The 24,843-nt window shown below is 38.3% G+C and overlaps 1 protein-coding gene across 2 annotated transcripts; it reads right to left on the bottom strand.

Annotated features, from left to right (window-relative positions):
* Positions 1-9,940: 9,940 nt before the first annotated feature.
* Positions 9,941-24,286, bottom strand: LOC132617257 (uncharacterized). 2 transcript variants are annotated; one of them, XM_060332223.1, is made up of 4 exons: positions 23,801-24,286; positions 11,922-12,089; positions 11,220-11,455; positions 9,941-10,571 (listed from the first exon to the last, which is right to left on the bottom strand). In XM_060332223.1, the coding sequence occupies exons 1-4, from the start codon at positions 24,095-24,097 to the stop codon at positions 10,325-10,327; spliced, it is 948 nt and encodes a 315-aa protein (XP_060188206.1). In that variant the 5' UTR covers positions 24,098-24,286; the 3' UTR covers positions 9,941-10,324. The 2 variants fall into 2 exon arrangements, with proteins under 2 accessions (XP_060188206.1, XP_060188207.1); XM_060332224.1 differs by lacking the exon at positions 23,801-24,286 and adding an exon at positions 21,651-21,959.
* Between the last annotated feature and the right edge of the window lie 557 nt (positions 24,287-24,843).

The raw sequence follows: 24,843 nt of genomic DNA, 5'->3' as shown, positions 1-24,843 counted from the left end.
AACTGACTGAAGACTGGCTGACTGAATACTGCATTAGGTGAATACTGAGCTGACTGAATACTGCATTAGCTGAATACTGAGCTGACTGAATACTGCATTAGCTGAATACTGAGCTGACTGAATACGTGAGTACTGGACTGATATCTGCGTACTAAGCTGACATAAATATCTGAGTATTGAACTAACATGAATATTATAACATGAGATCTGAATAGCGTATCTGTCTGACCATTTGTCTGAGGATGAAAAGTTGTGCTAAGGTTCACCTTGGTACCCAATCCTTTCTGAAAGTATTTTCAGAAGTTCGCTGTGAACGGAGCACTATAATCTGAAATAATGGACACTAGGATCCCATACAATATGGAAATTTCATTAACATATGACTTGGCATAATCTTCTTGTTCAATCTGTGGTCTTAACTGGCAAGAAGTGCGTTGACTTCGTAAGTCTGTCCACAATCACCCAAATTAAATCATGCCTCCTAGCTGAACGAGGTAGACGTGATACAACGCCCATATTGATCATTTCCCATTTCCAGACAGGAATATCAACATTCTGAGCCAAGCCACCAGGCCTATGGTGTTCGGCTTTCACCTGCTGACAATTCGGGCACTTAGCTACAAAATCTGCCACATCCTTCTTCATATCGTTCCACCAGTAAATCTCCTTGATATCATGATACACCTTAGTGGAACCTGGGTAAATGGGATACCTGGAATTGTGAGCTTCTGACATAATTCGCTCTCTGAGTCCATCAACATCTGGAACGCATAATCTGCCTCGATATCTCAAGGTACCATTATCTCCCTCCTGTTCAAAAGCTAAGGCTTTCTATTCGTGAATCCCCTCTTTCATCTGCAGCAAGTAGGAATCATCAAACTGCTTCTCTCTAACTTAAATGACCAAGCAGGAATGCCATGTTCTGGGCAATAACTCCACCCACTTCGGAGTCTGAAAGTTAAATTCCTAGCTTGGATAAGCAGTGAACTTCTTTCACCTTAGTTCTCTTGTCTGCCAAAATCATGAGTTGTACTTCCCATACTTGATTTTTTTTTGAGATACTTCCTAAAATACTCATAGTACGGTGGTGCGCTAAGTCTTCCCCGAGCACCTTAAAGATTAGAGTCTTGTGCAATTGCACTACCCGTATGACACATAGCTGGGCATGATCTTATAGCTTTTCTGTGATCGCCTAATCGATAGTAATTGAACTTGCCAATATTCGTTCGACGATCATTCTACTCGATTCAGATTTCCTCTAAGATGAGGCATATTCCTTATGGAGACTATCTCATTATGCCAACTTAACTGAACTGAGGTTCTTCATGTCTCATACTAACCATTCAGGTCTTCAATTATCTCGCTGGACTTACTAGCGATTTATGCATCTCCCCCTTAGACCAAGGCTAACATCTTATACTTATAAATTCTTCTCTTCTGATGGGATTGCAATTAACATTCCTTATCTTCTGTAATTTCTTTGTACTTTACAACACTGACAATTTTTTTTTTTTGACTCACATCTGAGCAATTTCTCATGGGGAAAAACTAAATTTACTTACATGAACGGGTTGCTACTGTATTCATAACTGGCATACTCCATCTTAACGACTTAACTCTGCTCACACTGTAAATATTAGGACAACCCCTTTTTGACAACTCTTAAAGGTTATTCTTCTGTAGTTTGCTCTTTTACGGCTTAGCTGATTTCTTCTTTCACTAATCACTCTACTCTGAACTTAACTTAAGCCCTTGGTTTCTAACACCCATTCGGATGTATCCGAACTGTCACCCATTCAAGGTGTTCATCTGAATAGGAAAACAATTTATATTTCTCAAGGTCAGCCGTACTCGTAACTTAGTCAAATCTTATCATTACTGTTGACATGGCTTTTCCAGACATATTACGAACTTATATCTTATTCTCCTTCTATTTCTAGGAAAAATTTGGCAGAGTTTCCTCTGTATTTCTTACTATCCCAAAACCTGCACGCAGGAAATACCAACAATGCCTCACAAGGCCAACATATATACATATATCATATCATATCATATCGTAGCCACACATGGCTCCCAATTTTGACAACAGTATAAAAATGATGAACTTACCTCATATGTCCAACTCAAACTGTACCTGTTACACTTTTCTGTTTATTTTCCCTTTCAATCTTTAACTGCAAATGGAGTGGGTTCTGATGACCTCCGGTAGAAAACTGTCTACCACCACTCCCTTGAGATCCTCCATGATTTACCTTTTTCCTGTTGACTTAGCTCCTTTTCTAATTTCTCTGATATCCTCTCCCTGTTGTATTCCATTCTCCTTTCTCAGGAACATCATTATCATTCAACATGCTATTCATTCCACTACACCCCTTCTCGGGCAACTTACATTGTATTCCACTTTCAATAGCACTTGAAGTCTCATTCCTTACCAGTAAGTACTGCACAATTGTACCCCCTATGGGTAAACATCCTTACTTGGACCTTGAAATTTCTGTTCATCTCCTGCACATTCGAAACTTACGTAATTCGAGAGGAAGAGAAGTTTCTTATTGCTTTAAGCTTCATGGCACGATCTAGAGTAGAAAGAAATGAGACAATCCTGAATGTCTTGGTGGTCAACTGTTTATATGTGTGGCGCGCACACACATATAAAAGTGACCCCACTGGACACGGTTTCATAGACTCCCTAAGACACTTGAACCTAGGCTCTGATACCAAGCTTTGTCACGCCACGAACCATGGCCTGGACGTAACACGGCACTCGGTGCCTGACTGCATCTGATCGAGCGAACCACATGGCTTGCTGAACTATCATGAGGCATACACGAGCGGAATTATAATGTGAATGCATGATGAGCCTTTATAAAATATGGTAAGTCATAATACTTAATACAATACTTGTTTAAACATGAGTGAGCCAAAATGGCTATACGACTCCGAATGTCTGACATAATATAACTGACTTGTCTAGTTTATGAAACCTCTATCATGAGTCTGACTGGAAAACATACTTACTGGGACAAGGCCCCCAGCATACCTTTAGATGCATAATTAATCATAAGATAAAAGTTGACTAAACCCCGAATGAGATGGGGCTCATAAGCTGATACGAATGTTGTCCTACTGAGCAGATGTGTCGTCCTGTATATCAGTACCTGCATCGTGAAATGCAGCCCCCCGAGCAATAAAAAGGGGACGTCAGCACATTGAATGTACTGGTATGTAAAACAATTGAATGAAATAACATGGGACATGAAGTAGCATGATAAGAACTGAAACTGAAAAAAACCTGGGCATGAACATGAGCATGAGCATGAGTACATAAACATGAAATTGAAACTGAAACTGAGTACTGGAACTGAACATAATCATGAGTACTGTAAGCAGGAGATAATCTGTAATAGTCTGTAATACCGACATGAACCACCACGGGGAGAAACGTGGAGTCTGATCTCTGCCCGATCAACTAAGCCATCTCGTACCTTGCCGGGGCACGAGACATGAACATGACATGAATGGATCCAAAATCCCTCAATGGGGAAAATATGAAGGAATCGTCCTATCTGGGCGGAGCGATCCTTATCCTACGTTGGCATACGTAGTTTCAGGCTATCTGAGCCTTCTTGGTATTAATACAACTCCCGAACATGAAAATAATATAGTTGGCTAAGAAGCCTATGACTTTCGTGAATTAACTTGTACTTTTCTTGAAATCATGATTTCACGAAATAACTTGTAAACATGGTTTCATGAAATAGCTTGTAAACATGTTCTTGATTTATGAGTAATACAATAGTTCATAATCCTATATTTGTAGTTGACTTGAAAACATGTTTATAACTTGCAAAATAACTCATGCAGTTTCATATGAACATAATGAGAACACATGAGGAAGAATTCATGATTCATGGATTAAGCTAGGATTCCTAATGTCCGTAATGGAAGGTTAGGAATACAATAACGAACATATATACGGGATTCATGTACATACATACATAATTACGGGCTACCAATATGTTGGGTTTAATGCCCTAGGATTTGAACTTCATAGATTTTACGAAACGGATCATGGGGAAGAACGTAGAGGTTCCCACATGTGGATGGAAGTTCTACATACCTTACTTCCCGCTTTTGAGCGTATCACAATGTCCTTCAATCCCTTCAACTTCAATCTATAGCAATACAAGCCATAGGGATTCTATATTAGCAACAATATCCATGTTTTGTTCATCTAAGCATTTTATCAAACACTTAGTGGGCATGAAGCTCTATAACCCTCATTAATGGTGTTTTCTTCACCCAATCCCCATTATATTACTTTTAGCTAATTCTACAATATCAATTAGATGTAATTAACATCATTCTTCATCAACCATATGAATACAACAATCCCAAGTCAACAATCCAACAATTCTAACATAGTTCATATAATTCTCTTCATCAAACCCAATTATTATTCTCCCAAGAATTCATCAATTCACAACCATAAATGATTAGGGAGTAGAAACATTACCTTTCAAGAGTAGTAATCACGAAATCAACACCCCCAAGTCCGATCTTTAGCTCAAAATGACGACAACAACTTGTACTATAATTTATCCTTCACGAGCTTTGGGATTCGGGGCCTTAAACTTGGTTGATTCTCTACTTTCTCTCTCTAGTTTCCCTTCTCTCTCACTTCCTCTCTCTAAAATCTGAATTTGGAGAAAAAAATGGGCTACTAGGGTTAATATTTTCCTTATATACCAAGGGGAAATGGGTTGACCCAACTTGAAAATGGGTTGGGACCTTTCTGTCTTAAAACGTCCATATCTCCCTATCCCGATGTCGCCTGTGAACCCACAACCTATGGTTGGAAAGGTATTTCAATTATCTACAACTTTAGTTCTTTTAGTTTTCCCAAATTCCCAAGTTATGATAGGGTTATGGCCTCCTGAAGTCAGGTGACCCGAAACGTACATACGGACCAAGATACGGTCACTGTTACGGTCCCGTAACACAAAGGACGGACCGTAACTTGGTACCGTACCTTGGTGAAAATTTCTAGTGAGGTTATGGAAATTTTCGGGACGTTAGGGTCCACTGTTACGGCCCGTAACACGTGTTACGGTCCGTAACGTCACCGTTACGCTGGCAGAAATTTCCAGCGAACAGGCTTCAGTAAAATGGGCATAACTCTTTGCACAGATGTCCGTTTGACCCCCGTAAGATACCGTTGGAAATATATTTCAAAGGGATACAACTTTCATCAAGGAAGTTTTCTCAAATTACCAACGTATTTTCATGAAATTTAACTGGAAGGCAGACGTGTCGAAAACTTAGCCGATTCTATAGGATTTCGAGTGCCTTACTATTAGCCATATTGAGACGATCATATCTCCTTGCTCCGATCTCTGATTGGCTTGGTCCTTATATCGTTAGAAAGGTATTTCTACGTACTACAACTTCATTGATAGTACCTTCCAAAATTCCAAACCGATCAAGGAGTTATTGCTGCCCGAACTAGGCCTATCGACCATTTTCGCAAAACGTTCAAACCTTCAATGTTTCCACTAGAACTCTAATAATATGAGCTTAAACTCAGTTCCAAGATGCGGGGTGTTACAAGATTCAACACAACAATCTAGTGCCACTATCATGATTGATGCCACAACATCTAGCTCCTTTTTTTATTTGTTGGTGTTACCAAATTGGCATCTACAACGTCCATTATTGCCTATGGGAGTGAATAACTCACCTATTGCTTCAAGCTAAGATCTCCCGTGAACATTTCATCGTTAGGATTTCTCCTTGTAGATGTTTCCATCAACATGATCTCATAACTATAGACATCACATTTTGTTGATATCAATCCATCCAGTCCATACTTTACAGTCAAACAATTGATTTAAAGATGCAATATGATTTCTTGGTGCAAAAAAGAAGAGAAGATCAATGTTCAAAGCATAATCAAGAAACGTACCCGGTGCAATATAACCCAATGTTGCTAATGTTTTAGTATATAAATCACTTTCATCTTCAGCAAGCAGTTTTGAAATGCCAAAGTCACTTAGGTGTACAACCATATTCTCGTCCAACAAGACGTTACTAGGCTTCAAATCACAGTGAATTACAAGTGATGAGCACCCATGGTGGAGGTATTCCAATGCACATGCTACATCTGTCATTATGCTTAGTTTTTGCATGATGTCTAGGAAGTAGTTGTGTGAATACAACTACTTATCAAGACTTCCATTAGGCATGTACTCGAGTACTAAAGCCTTAAAATCGAGGTTGGAACAACTAGCGATAACTTTTATGAGATTCCTACGACGCGAAGGTTGCGCAAAACTTCACATTATGTATCAAAACTCTTGAATCCTGCTTCCAATTTTCGATTGAAAACTTTAACTGAAATATGAGTCCCATTTCTAAGAATGCCATTGTAAATAGTGCCAAAACTTCCATAACCAATAAAATTACTAAAGTAAGGCAGTTGCTTGGAGTAGTTCATAGTATGAAATTCTTCCTCTTGTTGAGATAGACAATGAATCAGCTTGCTGAGAAGTCCTTTTGCCTCTTCTATACCTTATCCACAAAATCCAAAAGTAATAGGAACAAGTACTGGTGCAATTCCCAGTAGAAGAAAAAGAACTAGAATTATTTGCCTATTTAATATATGCTTTGATGAAGTGGTGCGTGGAGGGACGCTAAATCTTGAAAAACCACACAATTCTTCATTGAAGAGAAAAAAGTGATTCGAGAGGTTCTTGAAAGGACCCCCCGAGGGTATTTCACCATACAATTTGTTAATAGAAACATTGAAATATTTGAGGTATTGAAGTTTCTCTAAAGACTTGGGAATGATTCCAGATATATTATTATGAGATAAGCCTATAAAATCCAAACCTACGATGTTGCTTATTGAGTCAGGTTTAGATCCTTGCAACTTGTTGTGTCTCAACTTGAGATATAACAAATTTTGCAAACCTTCAATTTCTCTAGGAATCCCATTTGAAAATTGATTCATTGACAGATCTATTTGTACCATAGCCTTTAGATTTCCAATTTCTGGAGGTAAAGAGTCACCCATATTTTTTTACGGTAAGTTAAGAGTCAGTAGATCTTTCAGATTCCCCAAACTTGTTGGTATATTAGAATTGAATTTGTTGAAACCTAGATATATATATCCCTAAGGGAAGTAGCATTCCTTAAACAATTAGGAAGAGATCCTGAAAGTTGATTTTTAGTCAAGTCTATAACACCCAAGTGCTGCAATTTGCATATATTATCTCCAATAGATCCTATAAGTTTGTTATCACTCTAGTACAAGCCCTACAGGTTTCTCAAGGTACCAATTGATGTGGGAGTTGATCTATCCAAGTAATTTCTAAGAAGATCAAGGTCTAATAAGCTGCTTAAGTTCCCAAGTTCATTTGGAATTCGCCCTTTGATTTTGCAGAAATCGGCGGAGAACTTTGTAAATGATGTGGAAAGATTCCCCATGGAGACCGGAAACATGCCATTCAGAGGGTTCAAATGTAGATTAAGAAATGTCAAATCTCTGCAATTGGTTAAAGCTAAACCAATTGTTAAATTGTTTTCACTCAACCACAAGTATTGTATATGAGTCAAATATCCAAGTGAGTTTGGAATCAAGCCAGTGAGTTTATTATTTGAAAGTTGTAGAATAGTAAGTTTTGAACAATTAGAGATTGAATGAGGAATAATCCCAGCAAGATTCGTTAAGCAATATAGATAAGGACTTTTAATGTTGGGTAAGATAGAACCTATGTTTGGTGGGAGGGTTCCTGATAGATTATTGAGTGAAAGAGTAATTATTCTCAGCCTTGATATGTTGAAGGATTCATGGTAAGTGAACCACTAAAACTATAAAACCCAAGATTAAAGTGCCTCTAACTCCACGAGATTGCTTATATCTTTGGGTATTTCACCTGTCAACACATGAAGAAAGAACAAATACGAGTGAGTTTAACTAGTAGGTTCAATCTAGTATAAGTTGTAATTTTTTCTACCACTTGGAATACGTACCACTAAACCTATTTTCATTAAGATATAAAAGTTGCATCTTGGTTAAGTTGCCAATTTCCCATGGTAAGGATCCCTTGAGATTGTTCTTTCCCGGTAACATTTTTTGCAGGGAGGAGATATTGAATATGGAGATTGGGAAAAATCCGGTAATCTAGTTTCTCTGCGCGCCTAACTCCACCAAATTAACAAGATTTCTGAATTCTTGCGGAATTATCCCTGCAGTTCATGTGCGAATAAATCCTTTGTGAAAAAATGAGGTATAATACTACAAGTGTTCATAAGATAATGCTGCAGGATCATACCTGTGAAATGGTTATTTCCGAGAAATAATGTCTGCAAGGTGCTCAATCTTCCAATTTCACTATGCATTGGTCCATCAAACTCATTATTTGATAGAGACGATATTTGAAGTTCTGAACAGTTTGACAAGCTTGTAGGCATATGACCATGAAGCTTGTTTGTGGATAGATAAAGCCCTTTGTGTTTTGGGAGACCATTGCTTAAATCATTGGGAAGATTTCCTGATAAGTAATTGTTTGTAAAATCAATGCCTTCGATTCTAGAAACATTGAATGGTATAGAACCCGTAAGTTGATTATGTTGTATGAACAACGAGCATGTTGTATAGACTTCCAATTCCTTCTGGAATATTTCCTTGAAGTAAGTTGCTAGATATTTGTAAAGTCTCCAACCTTGAGGCCTTCGAGAGAGACATAGGGATAGATCCTATGAGCTTGTTTTTTCCCAAGCTTAAAAATCTCAGGTTTTCAAGATTCCCAATATCTTTTGGCATATGGTTTTCTAAGAAATTGAATGCCAAATTCAACATTTCAAGTTTGGAAATATTCAAAAATGAAGAAGGGATGGAACCAGTGAAACTATTATTTTTAAGATGGGAAAAGGGTCAAATATACCCGTCTACTTTAGTTTATTGGCTAACTTTGTCATCCGTTAGTCAAAGCAGTCAAATATACCCCTCTGTTAGTCAAAGTACACAGATATACCCCTTAATGGATGGAAAATCCCAAATCAATCAAAATTATCCATTTAACTAAAAAACACCATGCCTATCACTTAGACCCGACCCGACCCGACCCGACCCGACCCACAAAACTATTTCCACCCACCCTAATATACCCTCCGTTAGCATTTGTTGTTACTTAGGTTTGAAGTTTTTGTGATTTGTGAAGGTTTTGTCACTGCTTTCTGCTTTGAGCAGATTAAAATTAATTTTGACATGGCCAAAAGTTAAATAATGATTCGAGCTAAAGGGAATTTTATGCCGGAGGTCTGATTTTACCAATGGCACTTAGGAAAGAAATGTTGATGCAACTTATAAGCCATTTATAGAGCATCACATTTATGATTGGGTTCTTTCCACTGATTTGTTTCCATTTGCTGGGAACTTTTATATGTCATGGGTTCCATTTTCATCATCCAACTGCAGAAACTTGTTTGGTATTTTATAAAGGATCCTTGATGATCAATAATTGATGATCCCATTTGATCCCTTTTCAGCGAATTAACTTCAGTCAATTTCTTGTTTATTTTATCCGTAAAATTAGTTTCTAAGTAATTAATACAACTGTTCTTCCGTAAAATACCAAACAATAGAGGTATATTAGGGTGGGTGGAAATAATTTTATTGGTCGGGTCGGGTCTAAGTGATTGACATGGTTTTTTTATTTAAATGGTAATTTTGATTGATTTGAGATTTTTCATCCGTTGAAGGGTATATCTGTGTACTTTGGCTAACAGAACAGTATATTTGACTACTTTGATTAACAGAAGGTTTGGCTAACAGAACGGTATATTTGACTAATTTGACTAATACAGGGCAAAGTTAGCCAATAAATTAAAGTAAATGAGTATATTTGACCCTTTTCCCAAAATTTAGAAATTGAAGTTGTTGTAAAACCCCCAAACCATTCAATAATGTAGCTACGTATAATTTATCCATTACAAGCTTTGGCTGGAGATAGTAAAACAAGCCAATTCATTATACATCCAACTTTTGTACCAGAATTCCAAACTACATACTGCTTCAGTATACACCATGGGCCATAGGCTTATACATCACATACACAAACACAAGTATTATAATATGACACTAATCAGAACGCTTAAATACCCTCGATATATATATCATTTTCTATATGCACAATATAATATTTCAGCAAAGGGCGTTCACTGACCACCCATCACTGTACGTGGCTACGCCACTGCAGTTAACAGTCCAAACAGATAGAGATCAACACTTCCGAAAAATCATCATTGAAGGTTTCAGGATTTAACTTTTGCTGTGAAGGAAGCTGCGGAGAAGTTGATTAACCTCATCAGGCGATTGTTCTTGAACAAAATGAGTTCCTTCAGGCATAAAGGTTATCTCCAAATTTGGTGCCAAACTTTTCAGTTTTTCGCTCCTAATGTATTCTTCGATTCCTGGAAATTTGAGGACGTAATCCTTCTCACCCATTATTAACAGTGCTGGAACTTTAACCATTCGTTCTGTCACATTCATTTCTTTGCCCATGGCCCTATAGTAAAAAAAAAAAAAAAGTTCATACTAAACTAAATTAAGATGGTATCGATGAAATCGTTCAATAGTTAATCAATTAGTAATGAATCCCAAAGTTGAATTTACTGTGATTTCACCTGCAATGATTTACCTCAACAACTAGCATAAAACAATGTAATACTTGTAAACATATCCTATTGGCTGTTTCAATCTCAAATGGCAAACAATTTCGGTATTAAGAATTTTTTTATTTTATTTTTTTAGTTCAATATTTGTTGGAATCGACTATATTAATTAATTTGACAGCATAAGCTGCAAGGCAAGAATAGATTTTTTTCATCGAAGGCCGGAACAATATGCCCGAGCTGTCCTGGTCCTGTTAAAAGTAGGATGTTAGCCAAAGTACAGGGTAACCACAGCTAGAGAACAAGTTGGGGAAGACAATGGTTTAGAATCAACATGGAGAAGAAGGAAGGCAAGGAAATCTTGGAATGCACGAGATGATCCAGTTCTTATGGTTGGCATGTCAGTTTCATATCAGGGGTGGATCTAGAGCAAGTTCTGCAACTGAACTCGTTGTTTTTCATCGAACAATATGCAGAAATTTTTTGCTTTAATTTGATTTTCAATTTGGTTCGGTTTTTTGATTTTCCGTGAACAGCCATACCTATAAGGAACCTTCAAAGCAGTCTGGAATCCTGATTTCTCGTATAAAGCTCCATAGATTGCTAGATCTTTTTCACTTAACCAAAAGGGCAGAGGAGTGCCTGGTTCCACCAAATCTAGGATTTCCTGATTTTCGTCGGCTATTGGTATTTCACTTCTAGAGAAGGAGATGTAGATTTTCCTTACAACAGTTTTAGCATCAAATTGACCAAAATCGGCTTCAGCTTGCCCTGGATCCTGTAAGAAAAAGAATCTCAGATAGATGTGAAGGTAGCTGAAATTTATGTTGCTCGGAATCTTCAAAAATGTTGTCGGATGCGTGTTGGATCCTCCTAAAGTAGTACTCCCTTTGTCCCAATTTACGTGACACTCTTTTCTTTTTAGTCAGTCCAAAAAAAAATGACACATTTCTATTTAGTAACAATTTAACTTTAAAATCCCCATTTTACCCTTAATGAGATAATTTATAATCATACAAATATCTATGACTTATTTTGGACCACAAGTTTCAAAAGTCTTTCTTTCATTCTTAAACTCCCTTAAACTCTCTGCCCAATCAAACGCCTTCACATAAATTGGGACGGAGGGAGTATATTTTTTAAGGATCCGGCATGGATACAGCAATAGTCTTGGAGAGTTCCGAGCAATATATTCTAGAATATGTTATTTTGAAGGAAGCACATAGCAAAGTGGAAAACTGTACCGCCCATCTTGAGATATAGAAGCCTTCTGGAAGGTATTTGTCGTAGTCGGATGGACCTGGGAGCATAAATGGTACCCCCATGGTAACAAATCCGGAGACTCTCTCCTCATGCAGAACGACGAATAAGGAAGTGACAAAAGCTCCAAAATCTTTACCAACGAGAAAAGCCTACATAAATGTGCGCATACATTTGTGAGGGTGAGAGAGCGCGAGAGTATGATGAGCTGAGTAATGCACATTGCACAGTAATATTCCTGCCAATATTGGTTAGCACTAACACAAAACTTGTATTGAACAATCATGTCACTGTTCAGAAGGACAAACATATGCTCTAGGAAACTGGATATGGGTAAGTCTATTAACTGCTAACATATCTCATTACAGAAAACGACCATTTAGATTGAAATCGGAGAGCAACCAGTACAAGGACATGCATGCCTTATTTTGTATTCCCATTAATGTTATCAGAAGCATAGCGAAGTTACAGGTATTGGGAGAAACTAGGCCACTTAAAGACTGTAAAAACCCAACCCCTCGTTGCTTGATTTGAGGCTTCACATAGGTTCATATAATGTTTTTGGAGTTATTGACATGCTCGGATCACAACTCGAGGGGCTCGGGGGTACTTCGGCACCATTGGTGGATGACTGAAAAAGCAAATCTTCCTGGTGCTGGTTCCTCTTTGGCGACCACGAAGGTGTGAATTCTCAGTCATCGCGGCTGCGGGAGAGTGATTGCGACCGCGAAGGGCACTCACCTGGTCAACATCCTATCAAGCCTTGTGCACGACCGCGAAGCAAGGGCCGCCATCGTGATTGCGTCACAGGGACTGTAGCATATAAATAGCTGAGTTCGAATTCCAGCAACAATTTTAAGAGAAATTTTGGATTTTGAGCAAGAGGCTCCCGATTTTTGGATCACAATAGAGCGGAGTTTCAACCCCATATGTAAGGTATTGATTCCTTGCATTGGACGTATGATTATGCTTCTTAAATACTAACCCATCAAACTTTAACTAATACTAACATATATAAAGAAGACTAATAAAAAAATCTCAGTGCTTTTCTTCCTATTAAACATATTCCTCTGCAACTAAGCAGAATCCAAGAACTGCAATGCCCAAAGATAAAAGGGCTCAAATATTTTAAATAGTTCACTGATTTTCTTCCTATTTAACATATTTCTCTGTAACTAAGCAGAATCCAAGAACTGCAATGCCAAGGATAAATGCAGAGGTGGAGCCACAATACAAGGTAAGAATTTGACGAATTCAGTAGTTTTTGCTTAGACCCCATAGTTGTACTAAGAAATGCATTCAATGTACAAATATTTAATTGCAATACTCCCTCCAATCCATTTTACTGGTCATGTTTTTCTTTGTACACCCCCCTAACTTGTGCGGACTATTCATTTTTGCTGTCGCACCCATCTCGAATTTGCAAAAAGGGCAATTTGACTAAATTATCCTTTCTTTGATCTCTGTTTAATACTAGTCTCTTTTTCACCACAATAATCTCTCCCCGATTTATTGAGTAAGCGTAAAGATGGAAACTACAACAACAACAACTGTGTAATCACACGAGTGGGGACCGGGAAGGCTAGAGTGTACGCGGACCTTACTCCTTCCTTGGGAGGTAGAGAGGCTGTTTCCGGTAGACCCTCCGCTAAAATAAAAGCAAATGAAATTTAATAGTAATTAATTATCTCTTGGTTTTGAAAAAAGACAACTATTTTACACCATCTATTTTTAGTAAGGACGGGAAGTAAAATGGACCGGACGGAGTAACTAAAACGGGCAACGGGCTCAAATATATAAAAGAAATGGTACCTTTGGAATGCTGAGAGCATCAAGGAGTCCAAGGAGGTCATTAACAAGACCTACAAATGTTGTTTTTTCAGGTACTCCCGGCTTTCCGGACAACCCATAACCTCTGTAATCGAAAGCAATGGCTCTAAAACAACCAGATTTGGCAATGGCCAACATTTGATACCTCCAAGAATACCATATTTCAGGGAACCCATGTAAGAATACTACAACTGGAGATGTAGAAGATTCACTTCCAATTTCAGCTACATGAAGTTTTAGCCCATTCACTTCTATGAATTTATGCTTTATTTCATCCATTTTTTCACTGAAATAAGAAGTAGGTAGCTACATGAGATTTTATTGGTTTTACTACAAGTAGGTAGCTACTTTAATATTCTAACTTACATAGGTAGTCTCTCCTTTTCCAACTATTTTGCAATAGGACAACTTTATCCTGCGTAATTGTTTTGGCTCACAAATACCCTTGTCGTTAGTCAATTTACTCAAAAATGCCCTCCAACTACCCAAGTAGCTCAAAAATATTCGTCCTACTTGATAGATTATGTAAATATTTTGTAATCTCTTATTTAGGTTAGAATATTTTGTAATATTTTATACTCTCCTATTTTAGGTTAGAATATTTTTGTATATTAATCAATTCAAGGAATGAAAGGAAACTACGGAAAATAATTCTTTCATGGTATCAGCAGTCTAGGGTTTTCTTTTTTTCCCTCTCCTCTCTCCTCTCCGCTGCCCTAGCTCCGTCGCGGCTGCCACCCTTTTTTCCGCCACCATGTCCGACTCAAAATCATCCTTCCACCCCGCTTTCGCCGTCTCCAACATCCGTAATCACATTCCTGTGGTTCTTGAAATGGAGAATGCAAAATACGGTACATGGGCAGAATTGTTTAAAATCCACGCCAAATCCCATAGGGTCATACACCATATCATCGCACCAGAGAAAGGAAAGCAAGCAGCCCCTCCCTCCGATGACGACAAACTTTGGTCGACCCTTGATGCGACTATGCTCCAGTGGATTTATTCCACGATTTCGAATGACCTCCTTACTACTATTCTTGAACCTGGAGCAACGGCCATGGAAGCCTGGGATCGCTTGCGTGACATCTTCCAGGACCATCAAAACTCCCGTGCCGTCATGCTCGAACAAGAGTTTTCCACAACTAGGATGGAAGACTTCCCGAACACGTCTTCGTATTGTCAAAGGCTCAAGAGCATCTCCAATCGGTTAAAAAATGTGGGGGCTCCGGTTTCCAATTCCTGCCTTGTTCTTCAGCTTGTTTCGGGTCTCACCGACGCATTCAAGGGTGTGGGAACGCAGATTCGCCACAGCAAACCATTGCCTCCTTTCACCGAGGCGCGCTCATCACTCGTTCTGGAGGAACGAGAACAGGCGATGCAGGCGGCCCACTCTACTCCTTCGGCGATGGTGGCTGCCACAGGTGGTGAGGGTTCGACTTCTTTTTTTGATAATACTCACTCGTCTGGTCATGCTGTGACTAACAGGGGCAAAAATAACAACAAAGGCCGCAATTCTGGCCGTCGGAACGGCACTGGCCATGGAAACGGTGGCGGCAAAGGCAGTTGTGGCGGCAGCCGTGGTCACAGCGGCGAAAATTCCCAGCCACCGCCAGGCAGCTGGCCGCATCACCCGTCTCCTCACCCGTGGCAGCTTCCAAATTATGCTTGGGGATGGATGCCACAATGGGCCGTGCCACCTTGCCCGTATCCGTCAACTTGGCCGACGTCTTCGCAAGGCCCCTCGGCCAAACAGCCGGGCATTCTCGGCCCTGCTCCCCAGCCTCCGCAGCAGGCGTTTGCTGTTGCCCCGTACCAGCAGATGTATGCCCCGTCTTATGCTCCAACGGACATCGAATCAGCAATGCATACGATGACTATGAATCCTCCGGACCAGAAGTGGTACATGGACACCGGTGCCACATCTCACATGACATCCACGAATGGTAATCTCTCGTCTTATTCTAATTTGAGCAATCATCATCATGGTATTGTTGTTGGTAATGGTCATTCAATTCCAATTCACGAATGTGGTCATACTCATTTGCCTCCCCCAAACCCTCCTTTATCGTTGAAAAATGTCCTCCACGCCCCAAAACTCATTAAAAATTTAATCTCTGTTAGAAAGTCCACTACTGATAACTCTGTGACTGTTAATTTTGATCCATATGGGTTTTCTGTGAAGGATTTTCAAACGGGGATGCCACTAATGAGATGTGAGAGCCGGGGCGATCTATATCCCATCACCACCACCATCACAAACACAGCCAATTCTCCATCCACCTTTGCTGCTTTGTCTTCTTCTCTTTGGCATGATCGTTTGGGTCATTCGGGAGCGTCAGTTTTGAATTCTCTTAGGATCAATAAAAGCATTGAATGTAATAATTCTAGTTGCTCTAGTATTTGTCGTTCTTGCGTGCTTGGAAAACATATTAAGTTTCCTTTTGTTCCGTCTAATTCGAACACTTGCATGCCTTTTGATATTATTCATAGTGATTTATGGACTTCTCCTGTCTTAAGTTCCATGTGTCATCGATATTATGTTCTTTTCTTGGATGATTTCTCGAAATATTTATGGACTTTTCCCTTAGCTAGGAAATCTGATGTCTTTGCTAAGTTCTTAGAATTTCGTACCCATGTCCGAACGCATTTTGAACGAGAAATAAAAAATGTCCAATGTGATAATGGGAAAGAATATGAGAATAATGATTTTTGGCGTCTTTGTGAGTCGAATGGGATGTCTTTCCGTCTTTCTTGTCCTCATACGTCCTCACAAAATGGGAAGGCCAAAAGGAAGATTCAGTCTATCAATAATTTCGTGCGGACTCTTCTTGCCCACGCTTCTCTTCCGCCTTCCTTTTGGCATCATGCATTGCAAATGACAACTTACGTACTCAATATTTTACCAATCAAGTTATTGAACCATAAGTCTCCCCTCCATGCTCTATATCAAAAGGAACCTATGTACTCTCACCTTCGGGTTTTTGGGTGTTTGTGCTACCCTCTTTTCCCGTCAACTACAATTCATAAGTTGCAGGTCCGGTCTACACCTTGTGTATTTTTGGGGTACCCATCAAACCATAGAGGCTACAAATGCTATGACTTATCATCACATAAGATCATCCTTAGTCGTCATGTTGTTTTTGATGAGACTCGGTTTCCCTTTGCTAACTTTCCTACTCCTCAATCCCATACATACGATTTTTTGGATGAAGGGATCTCCCCTTATATTTTTCATCACCTCCAAAAATCGGGACCTGCCGCCTCCCCGTCCTCTGCCCAGCCGAGCAGTCCTCCTCCACTGCCTCCCGTCACCACTGCTGGCCCCACGGTGCGTCAGCCCCAGCTGGTCCCCCCCCCCCCCACCTCGTATTTCTCCATGCTCCGCCACTCTTCTTGCTGCACCGCCTATCGTGCAGGCTGCCCACCAGGCCCCTAGCCCGACTGCCAGCCCCCTTCCACATGCCACTGTCCAACCGCCTATCCCTACTCCCCGTCCCACCATGGTCACCCGCAGCCAACGAGGTATTGTCAAGCCTAAATGTCAGTTTAACTTACATACCACGGTTACGAAATCTCCTCTACCTCGTAACCCATTGGCCGCTCTTCGTGACCCAAATTGGAAAATGGCTATGAATGATGAATTTGATGCTCTTGTTACGAATAAGACGTGGGATTTGGTCCCCCATCCACCTAATGTTAATGTTATTCGTTCTATGTGGATTTTTACTCATAAAGAAAAGTCTAATGGTGATTTTGAGAGGCATAAAGCCCGACTTGTAGGTGATGGCAAAACTCAGCAGGTTGGCATTGACTGTGGTGAGACGTTCAGTCCGGTGGTGAAACCGGCAACTATCCGCACTATTTTTAGTCTTTCTTTGTCAAAGCATTGGCCTATACATCAACTAGATGTGAAGAATGCTTTTCTTCACGGTGAGCTCAAGGAAACTGTGTATATGCATCAACCTATGGGTTTTCGGGATCGCACACATCCTGATTATGTTTGCCTATTGCGTAAGTCTCTCTATGGGCTTAAGCAGGCTCCACGTGCTTGGTATAGACGATTTGCAGATTTTGTGTTTTCTATTGGCTTCTCTAATAGCAGGTCTGATAATTCTTTGTTCATCTACTATACGGGGACTGAAATGGCATACATTTTACTATATGTTGATGATATTATACTCACTGCATCCTCAGACGCTCTCCGTCGTTCCATCATGGATAGGCTTGGTTCCGAATTGCTATGAAGGATTTAGGTCCTTTGAATTATTTTCTTGGCATTGCTGTGACCCGTCACAAGGGGGGGATGTTCCTCTCTCAACGTAAGTATGCCGAGGAAATCATTGATCGCGCGGGTATGTCATCTTGCAAGCCCTCTCTCACTCCGGTTGACACAAAACCGAAGGTCAGTGCTACTTCGGGTGCTCCTTATGAGGATCCCACTCATTAAGGTAGTCTCGCAGGTGCTCTTCAGTATCTCACTTTCACCGAGACCCGATATTTCATATGCTGTCCAACAGGTGTGCTTACATATGCATGATTCGAGGGACGATCATATGCATGCTCTTAAGCGAATTGTGCGGTATGTTCAGGGCACTCTTGACCATGGATTGCATCTCTACCCCTCATCGATCACCGACCTTGTCTCCTACACCGATGCAGATTGGGGTGGTTGTCCGGACACTCGTCGTTCTACGTCGGGGTATTGTGTATTTTTGGGTGACAACTTGATTTCTTGGTCGTCAAAGCGACAACCAACTCTTTCTCGGTCTAGCGCTGAAGCAGAGTATAGAGGTGTGGCTAAGGTTGTCTCTGAGTCTTGCTGGATTCGCAATCTTTTATTGGAACTACATTGTCCGGTTCGCAAGGCTACGTTGGTATATTGTGACAATGTGAGTGCCATATATCTGTCCGGTAATCCGGTGCAACATCAATGCACCAAACATATTGAGATGGACATTCATTTTGTGCGTGAGAAGGTTGCGCGGGGACAAGTTCGTGTCCTTCATGTCCCATCCCGATATCAGATTGCAGATATTTTCACTAAAGGTCTTCCTCAGGTCCTTTTTGAAGATTTTCGTGACAGTCTCAGCGTTCGTAAACCTCCCGTTTCGACTGCGGGGGTGTGATAGATTATGTAAATATTTTGTAATATTTTGTAATCTCTTATTTAGGTTAGAATATTTTGTAATATTTTATACTCTCCTATTTTAGGTTAGAATATTTTTGTATATTAACCAATTCAAGGAATGAAAGGAAACTACGGAAAATAATTCTTTCACTACTAACGGTTGCTCTAAAACAAGAAAAATAGGGTCAATTTTGCAATTGAACTGTTCAAAATGGGATGATTTTTTTTTCCCTATATAAACAAAAGAAAAGTTACACATTTGGCCGGGCGGTTCAAAATAATCACATCCGCTAGCCAAATATACACTATTTTGCATATTTTCTGTATATTAGTTTTTATACAAAAAATTATATATTATCGTCTATTATTTTGGTGGGCGGATATACAGCATACTTATTCCTAAGAAAAGGATGGTACCTTTGGAATGCTGAGAACATCAAGGAGTCCAAGGAGGTCATTAACAAGATCTAAAAATGTTGTCTTTTCAGTTTCATCTGGCTTTTCAGACAACCCATAACCTCTGTAATCAAAAGCAATGGCTCTAACACACCCAGATTTGGCAATAGCCAACATTTGGTATCTCCAAGAATACCATATTTCTGGGAACCCATGTAAGAATACAACAACTGGAGATGTAGAAGATTCACTTCCTATTTCAGCTACATGAAGTTTCAGTCCATTCACTTGTATGAATTTACGCTTTATTTCTTCCATTTTCAATAAGACGGATTTTAGCTATTATTAGTTTTACTACTACTAGATAGCTACTTCATATGTTCCAACTTATATAGGTAGTCTTTCCTTTTCCAACATTCATGTAATAGCATTCTATTTTGGGAAAAGGATCAAGAATACCTCTGAACTATTTGAAATAGGTCGATTTTACCCTTCATTATGTTTTTGACACCAAAATGTCCTTGTCGTTAGTCAATTAACTCAAAAATACCCTCCAACTACTCAAGTAGCTCAAAAATACTCTTCCTACTAACGATTACTCTAAAACAAGAGTGAAAAAAGATAATTTTGCCCTTGAACTATTCGAAATGGGACAATTTTGCGCTATGTAACAAAAATGGAAAGTTACTCATTTGGTAGGTTGGCCAAAAATAATTACATTCGATAGCCAAATATACAAAAATATACGCTATTTTATACAAAATAGTGTAAATTTTTCGTTTTATATTTTATGTATTTATATACAAATATAATATGTTATTATTTTGGTGGACTGCTATGGAGCGTAATTATTCCTTAAATAAAAGGGCACCTTTGGAATGCTAAGAGCATCAAGGAGTCCAAGGAGGTCATTAACAAGATCTATAAATGTTGTCTTTTCAGGTTGCTGGCTGTTCAGACAGCCCATAACCTCTGTAATCGAAAGCAATGGCTCTAAAACAACCAGATTTGGCCATGGCCAACATTTGGTACCTCCAAGAATACCATATTTCTGGAAACCCATGTAAGAATACAACAACAGGAGATGAAGAGGATTCACTTCCAATTTCAGCTACATGAAGTTTTAGTCCATTCAGTTCTACCAATTCATGGTTTATTTCATCCATTGTTATTAAGAAGGATTAGAGAGTTTACTAGCTTTACTACTAGTAGGCTATGTTGCTCGGACCCTTCACTTTTGCTACCGCACCCGTTTCCGACACGACACGACACCGACACCGGATTCGTGTCGGGTCTGGTCAAACAACATTGGATACTTTGACCAAATCCATGGACCAATCTGAGAAAAAATTTGAGGTCAAATTGAAAGAAACGGAGAGCTCTTGAAGAGTGGATACTTATTATGTCTAGAAGAGTTTCAAGTTAATTAAAAATTAATATTTAATTATAAATGAAACATAACTATAAAAAATTATTTTTGTTTTTTATTTCTAGGCATAGATTTAGTTATTTTTCTTATAATTTTGAATTATTTTAGCCGAATCCCCGCACCCGTATCCGCACCTGGATCCGTACCCCCCAATCTTAAAATTTAGATTATGCTGAATCCGACCTCTAGATCCGTACCCGTATCCGACACTCGACACCGAGTCCGAGCAACATAGCTAGTAGGTAGTTGCTTCATTTGTTCCAACTTATATAGGTAGTCTTTCCTTTTCTAACATTCCATGTGATCGCATTCTATTTTGGGAAAAGGGTCAAAATACCTCCAAACGTTAAAATGCTTTACTTGAGTTGAGGGTCTATCAGAAACAACTTCTCTACATTCACAACATAGGGGTTAGGTTTGCGTACACGTCACCATCCCTAGGCCCCACCTGTGGAATTACGTTGGGTATGTTGTTGTTGCTGTTGGTCAAAAATACCTCTGAACTATTTAAAATAGGTCAATTTTACCCTTTGTTACGTTCTTGACACAAAAATGCCTTTGTCGTTAGTCAATTAGCTCAAAAGTGCCCTCCAACTAGCCAAAAAGCTCAGAAATACCCTTCCTACTAAAGGTTACTCTAAAACAAAGGAAAAAGAGTCGATTTTGCCCTTACACTATTCGAAATTGGATGATTTTGCACTATGTAACAAAAAGGGAAAGTTACACAATTGACCGGGTGACCAACATAATTACATTCGCTAGCCAAATATACAAAAACTATATGCTATTTTATACAAAATAGTGTAAATGTTTCGCATAAAATAGTGTATATTTTTTGTGTATTAGTTTTTATATACAAAAAATATACATTTATCGATTATTATTTTGGTGGGCGGCTATACAATGTAATTATTCCTAAAAATATGGTACCTTTGGGATGTTGAGAGCATCAAGAAGTCCAAGAAGGTCATTAACAAGATCTATAAATGTTGTCTGTCCAGGTTCTGCTGGCTGTTCAGACAATCCATAACCTCTGTAATCGAAAGTCATGGCTCTAAAACAACCAGATTTGGCAATGGCCAACATTTGATACCTCCAAGAATACCATATTTCTGGAAACCCATGTAAGAATACAACAACTGGAGATGAAGATTCACTTCCTATTTCAGCTACATGAAGTTTTAGTCCATTCACTTCAATGAATTTATGGTTTATTTCTTCCATTTTAATAAGAAGGATTATAGATATTATTAGTTTTACTACTAGTAGGTAGCTAATTCATATGTTTCAACTTATATAGGTAGTCTTAGGGCTGTACACGGTCTTGGTTAAAACCAAAACCAAACCGAATAAAAAAACCGACATTTGGTTTGGTTTGATTTGGTTTTAAATTTTAAAAACAGATAATATTTGGTTTGGTTATGGTTCTATTAAAAAATAACTGAATAAATAACCGAACCAAACCGATAAATTATACACATAAATTTTTATAATTATTTATATGTATAATATTAGTTTTTCATAAATAATTATAAATAATTTATACCTTTTAATCATTAATTTGATTTTTGGTCTGCTTATTTCACATGATTGTTTAAGGCCCGTGTTTTTAAAAATATGTCCAAGCTCATGTCTTTAAGTTTTTTAACTCTTTTAAGTGTTAAGTGTAAACCTACTAACAGAAGCTCACGTTAGAGTCTAATGTCTTTAACTTAAATTTTTAGCCTTTCTTTGTCAGCCATTTGATTTAGATTTTTTTTTTTTTTTTTTTGAATTTATACCTTTCTTTTTTCTTGTCTGAATAGGTCTAAACTTCTAATATTTTTCATATGAAAAGGACAGAGGTTGTAGATTTGGAGGTTCCTATAGAAAATACTTCAGTAACATCAGCATTTACTACACCTCAAGCACATGGTAATGCCCTAATACTTCTTCCGTGAGTAATCCTCCTAAAAAATAGAAAAGAACAACTCCTTGTAGTCGAGACCCCAGCCTTGGGGATAATGATAGAAAAACATCTGAAGTTTGGGATCATCACACAAAGTTTTTTTAATAAAATGGGAGAATTGAGGGCAAACTGCAAGTACTACCTCAAAGTTTGGGATCATTACACAAAGTTTTTTTATTTCACATATTTTCATTTTAATTTTAGGTAGTCTTTATGTTTAATTAATATGTATGTTTGTAACAACAACTAAAAGCTCTTATGCTCTACTTTATTTCCAGGTATGTCTATTAAGATATGGTGCAGTCACTACTAAGTTAGTTTTTAGCTCTATATGTAATAGTTTAACAACTTTGGGTAACTTGAGTACTACACTATCACTAATAGTGAAAATGTTTCTATGATGTATGTTCCACCTTAAACTATAATTAAAAGTTATCGTTTGAACCAAAAAAAAAAGACATGTCTTTTTCAACTTTTTAATGTTTTACTGAGAAGTCTCATGGTTGCTAGTCATAAACCGAAAAATCGAACCAAACTGAACCAAACCGACAATAACCAAACCGGTGGTTATTTGGTTATGGTTTTAGACATTTAAAAACCGACTAAATTGGTTTGGTTATGTTTTTTTAATCAATATCCGACCTAAACCAAACCATGAACACCCCTAGGTAGTATTTCCTTTTCTAACATTCATGAGATAGCATTCTATTTTTGGAAAGGTTCAAAAATATAACTGAATTATTTGAAATACATCAATTTTACCCTTCGTTACGTTTTTGACACAAAAAATGCCCTTGTCGTTAGTCAATTAACTCAAAAATGTCCTTCAACTAGTCAAATAGTTCAAAAATACCCTTCCTACTAAATATTACTCTAAAACGAACGAAAGGCCTGTTCAAAATGGGACGATTTTGCCCAATATATATTAAAAAAAAAAAAAAAAAAAGGAAAAAAAAAAGGGAAAGTTACACATTTGCCCAGGCGGCAAAACATAATTACATTCCCTAGCCAAAGCTACACTATTTTGCATATTTTCTGTACTCTAGTTTTTATACAAAAATAATATATTTATCAACTATTATTTTGGGTAGTTGGCTATACAGTGTAATTACTCGTAAGAAGAGAATGGTACCTTTGGGATGTTGAGGGCATCAAGAAGTCCAAGGAGGTCATTAACAAGATCTACAAATGTTGTCTGTCCAGGTTCTGCTGGCTGTTCAGACAATCCATAACCTCTGTAATCAAAGGCAATGGCTCTAAAACAACCAGATTTGGCAATAGCCAACATTTGGTACCTCCAAGAATACCATATTTCTGGAAACCCATGTAAGAATACAACAACTGGAGATGAAGAAGATTCACTCCCAATTTCAGCTACATGAAGTTTTAGTCCATTCACTTGTATGAATTTGTGGCTTATTTCATCCATTTCTTTTTCACTTCAACTTTAAAAGAGAAACAGTTTCCTTTTCCTATATTTTTTTTTTTTGTGTGTGTCTGAGTGTAAAGACACGTGAGATGACTATTGCTATCCTTAAAAATATCGGACATCAGATCATGGCTTGCCACGTGGCAGGCCTGTTTAGTATAGAGGACATTTTATAATCCAATCTTTGAATTGTCGGGAATCATGAATTTGCAATTTTCTTCACATAGAAAAGGGAAAAAGCACAAGATCTTTCATATATGTAATAAAAAAAGCTAACCCCTTAATCAGAAGTCTCATACTTAAATTACTGAGGCCTACGCAATACGAATTCGGATTAGATTAGTTAGAATTGTGGTTTTCGGATATCGAATGTGTAACACCTCGTACCTTTAAATTAAGCCACGTTTATGATTTGAGACTTAGAAGACCGGACAAGAAGTGTTGGAATTAAATTCGTTTCAATTCAGTGAAACATCACTTTTTGCAATCAATTATACGGATTGTATAATTGAATACCGGCCATACTTCCCTCCGTGAAAATTTATACGGACCGTACTTTGATTTGTATCGAAGCATGAAAAATCTTAAGTCAATTGAATTTGCCAATTTATTAAATGCTTAAATATGGACCATACTTGGTGGTTGTATAAAGAAACCGTATCTCAATCCGTAATTATTGTTAATTTTCAACCATGTTAAATATAGTCAGTTTATATGGACCGTATATCAAAATACTAACGGTATAA

The sequence above is a fragment of the Lycium barbarum genome, chromosome 11 (genome assembly GCF_019175385.1).
Source record: "Lycium barbarum isolate Lr01 chromosome 11, ASM1917538v2, whole genome shotgun sequence".
NCBI lineage: Eukaryota > Viridiplantae > Streptophyta > Magnoliopsida > Solanales > Solanaceae > Lycium > Lycium barbarum.
This window is presented reverse-complemented; position numbering and strand designations above follow the sequence as displayed.

What these genes read in the sequence shown, in the direction of transcription:
- LOC132617257 (XM_060332223.1), bottom strand. Translation starts at nt 24,097, where the DNA reads ATGGATGAAATAAGCCACAAATTCATACAAGTGAATGGACTAAAACTT. An exon ending in ATGCCCTCAACATCCCAAAG is followed by an intron (nt 12,090 to 23,800) that starts GTACCATTCTCT and finishes ACATTTATGTAG; the next exon opens with GCTTTTCTCGTTGGTAAAGA. An exon ending in GCTTTGAAGGTTCCTTATAG is followed by an intron (nt 10,572 to 11,219) that starts GTATGGCTGTTC and finishes TTTTTACTATAG; the next exon opens with GGCCATGGGCAAAGAAATGA.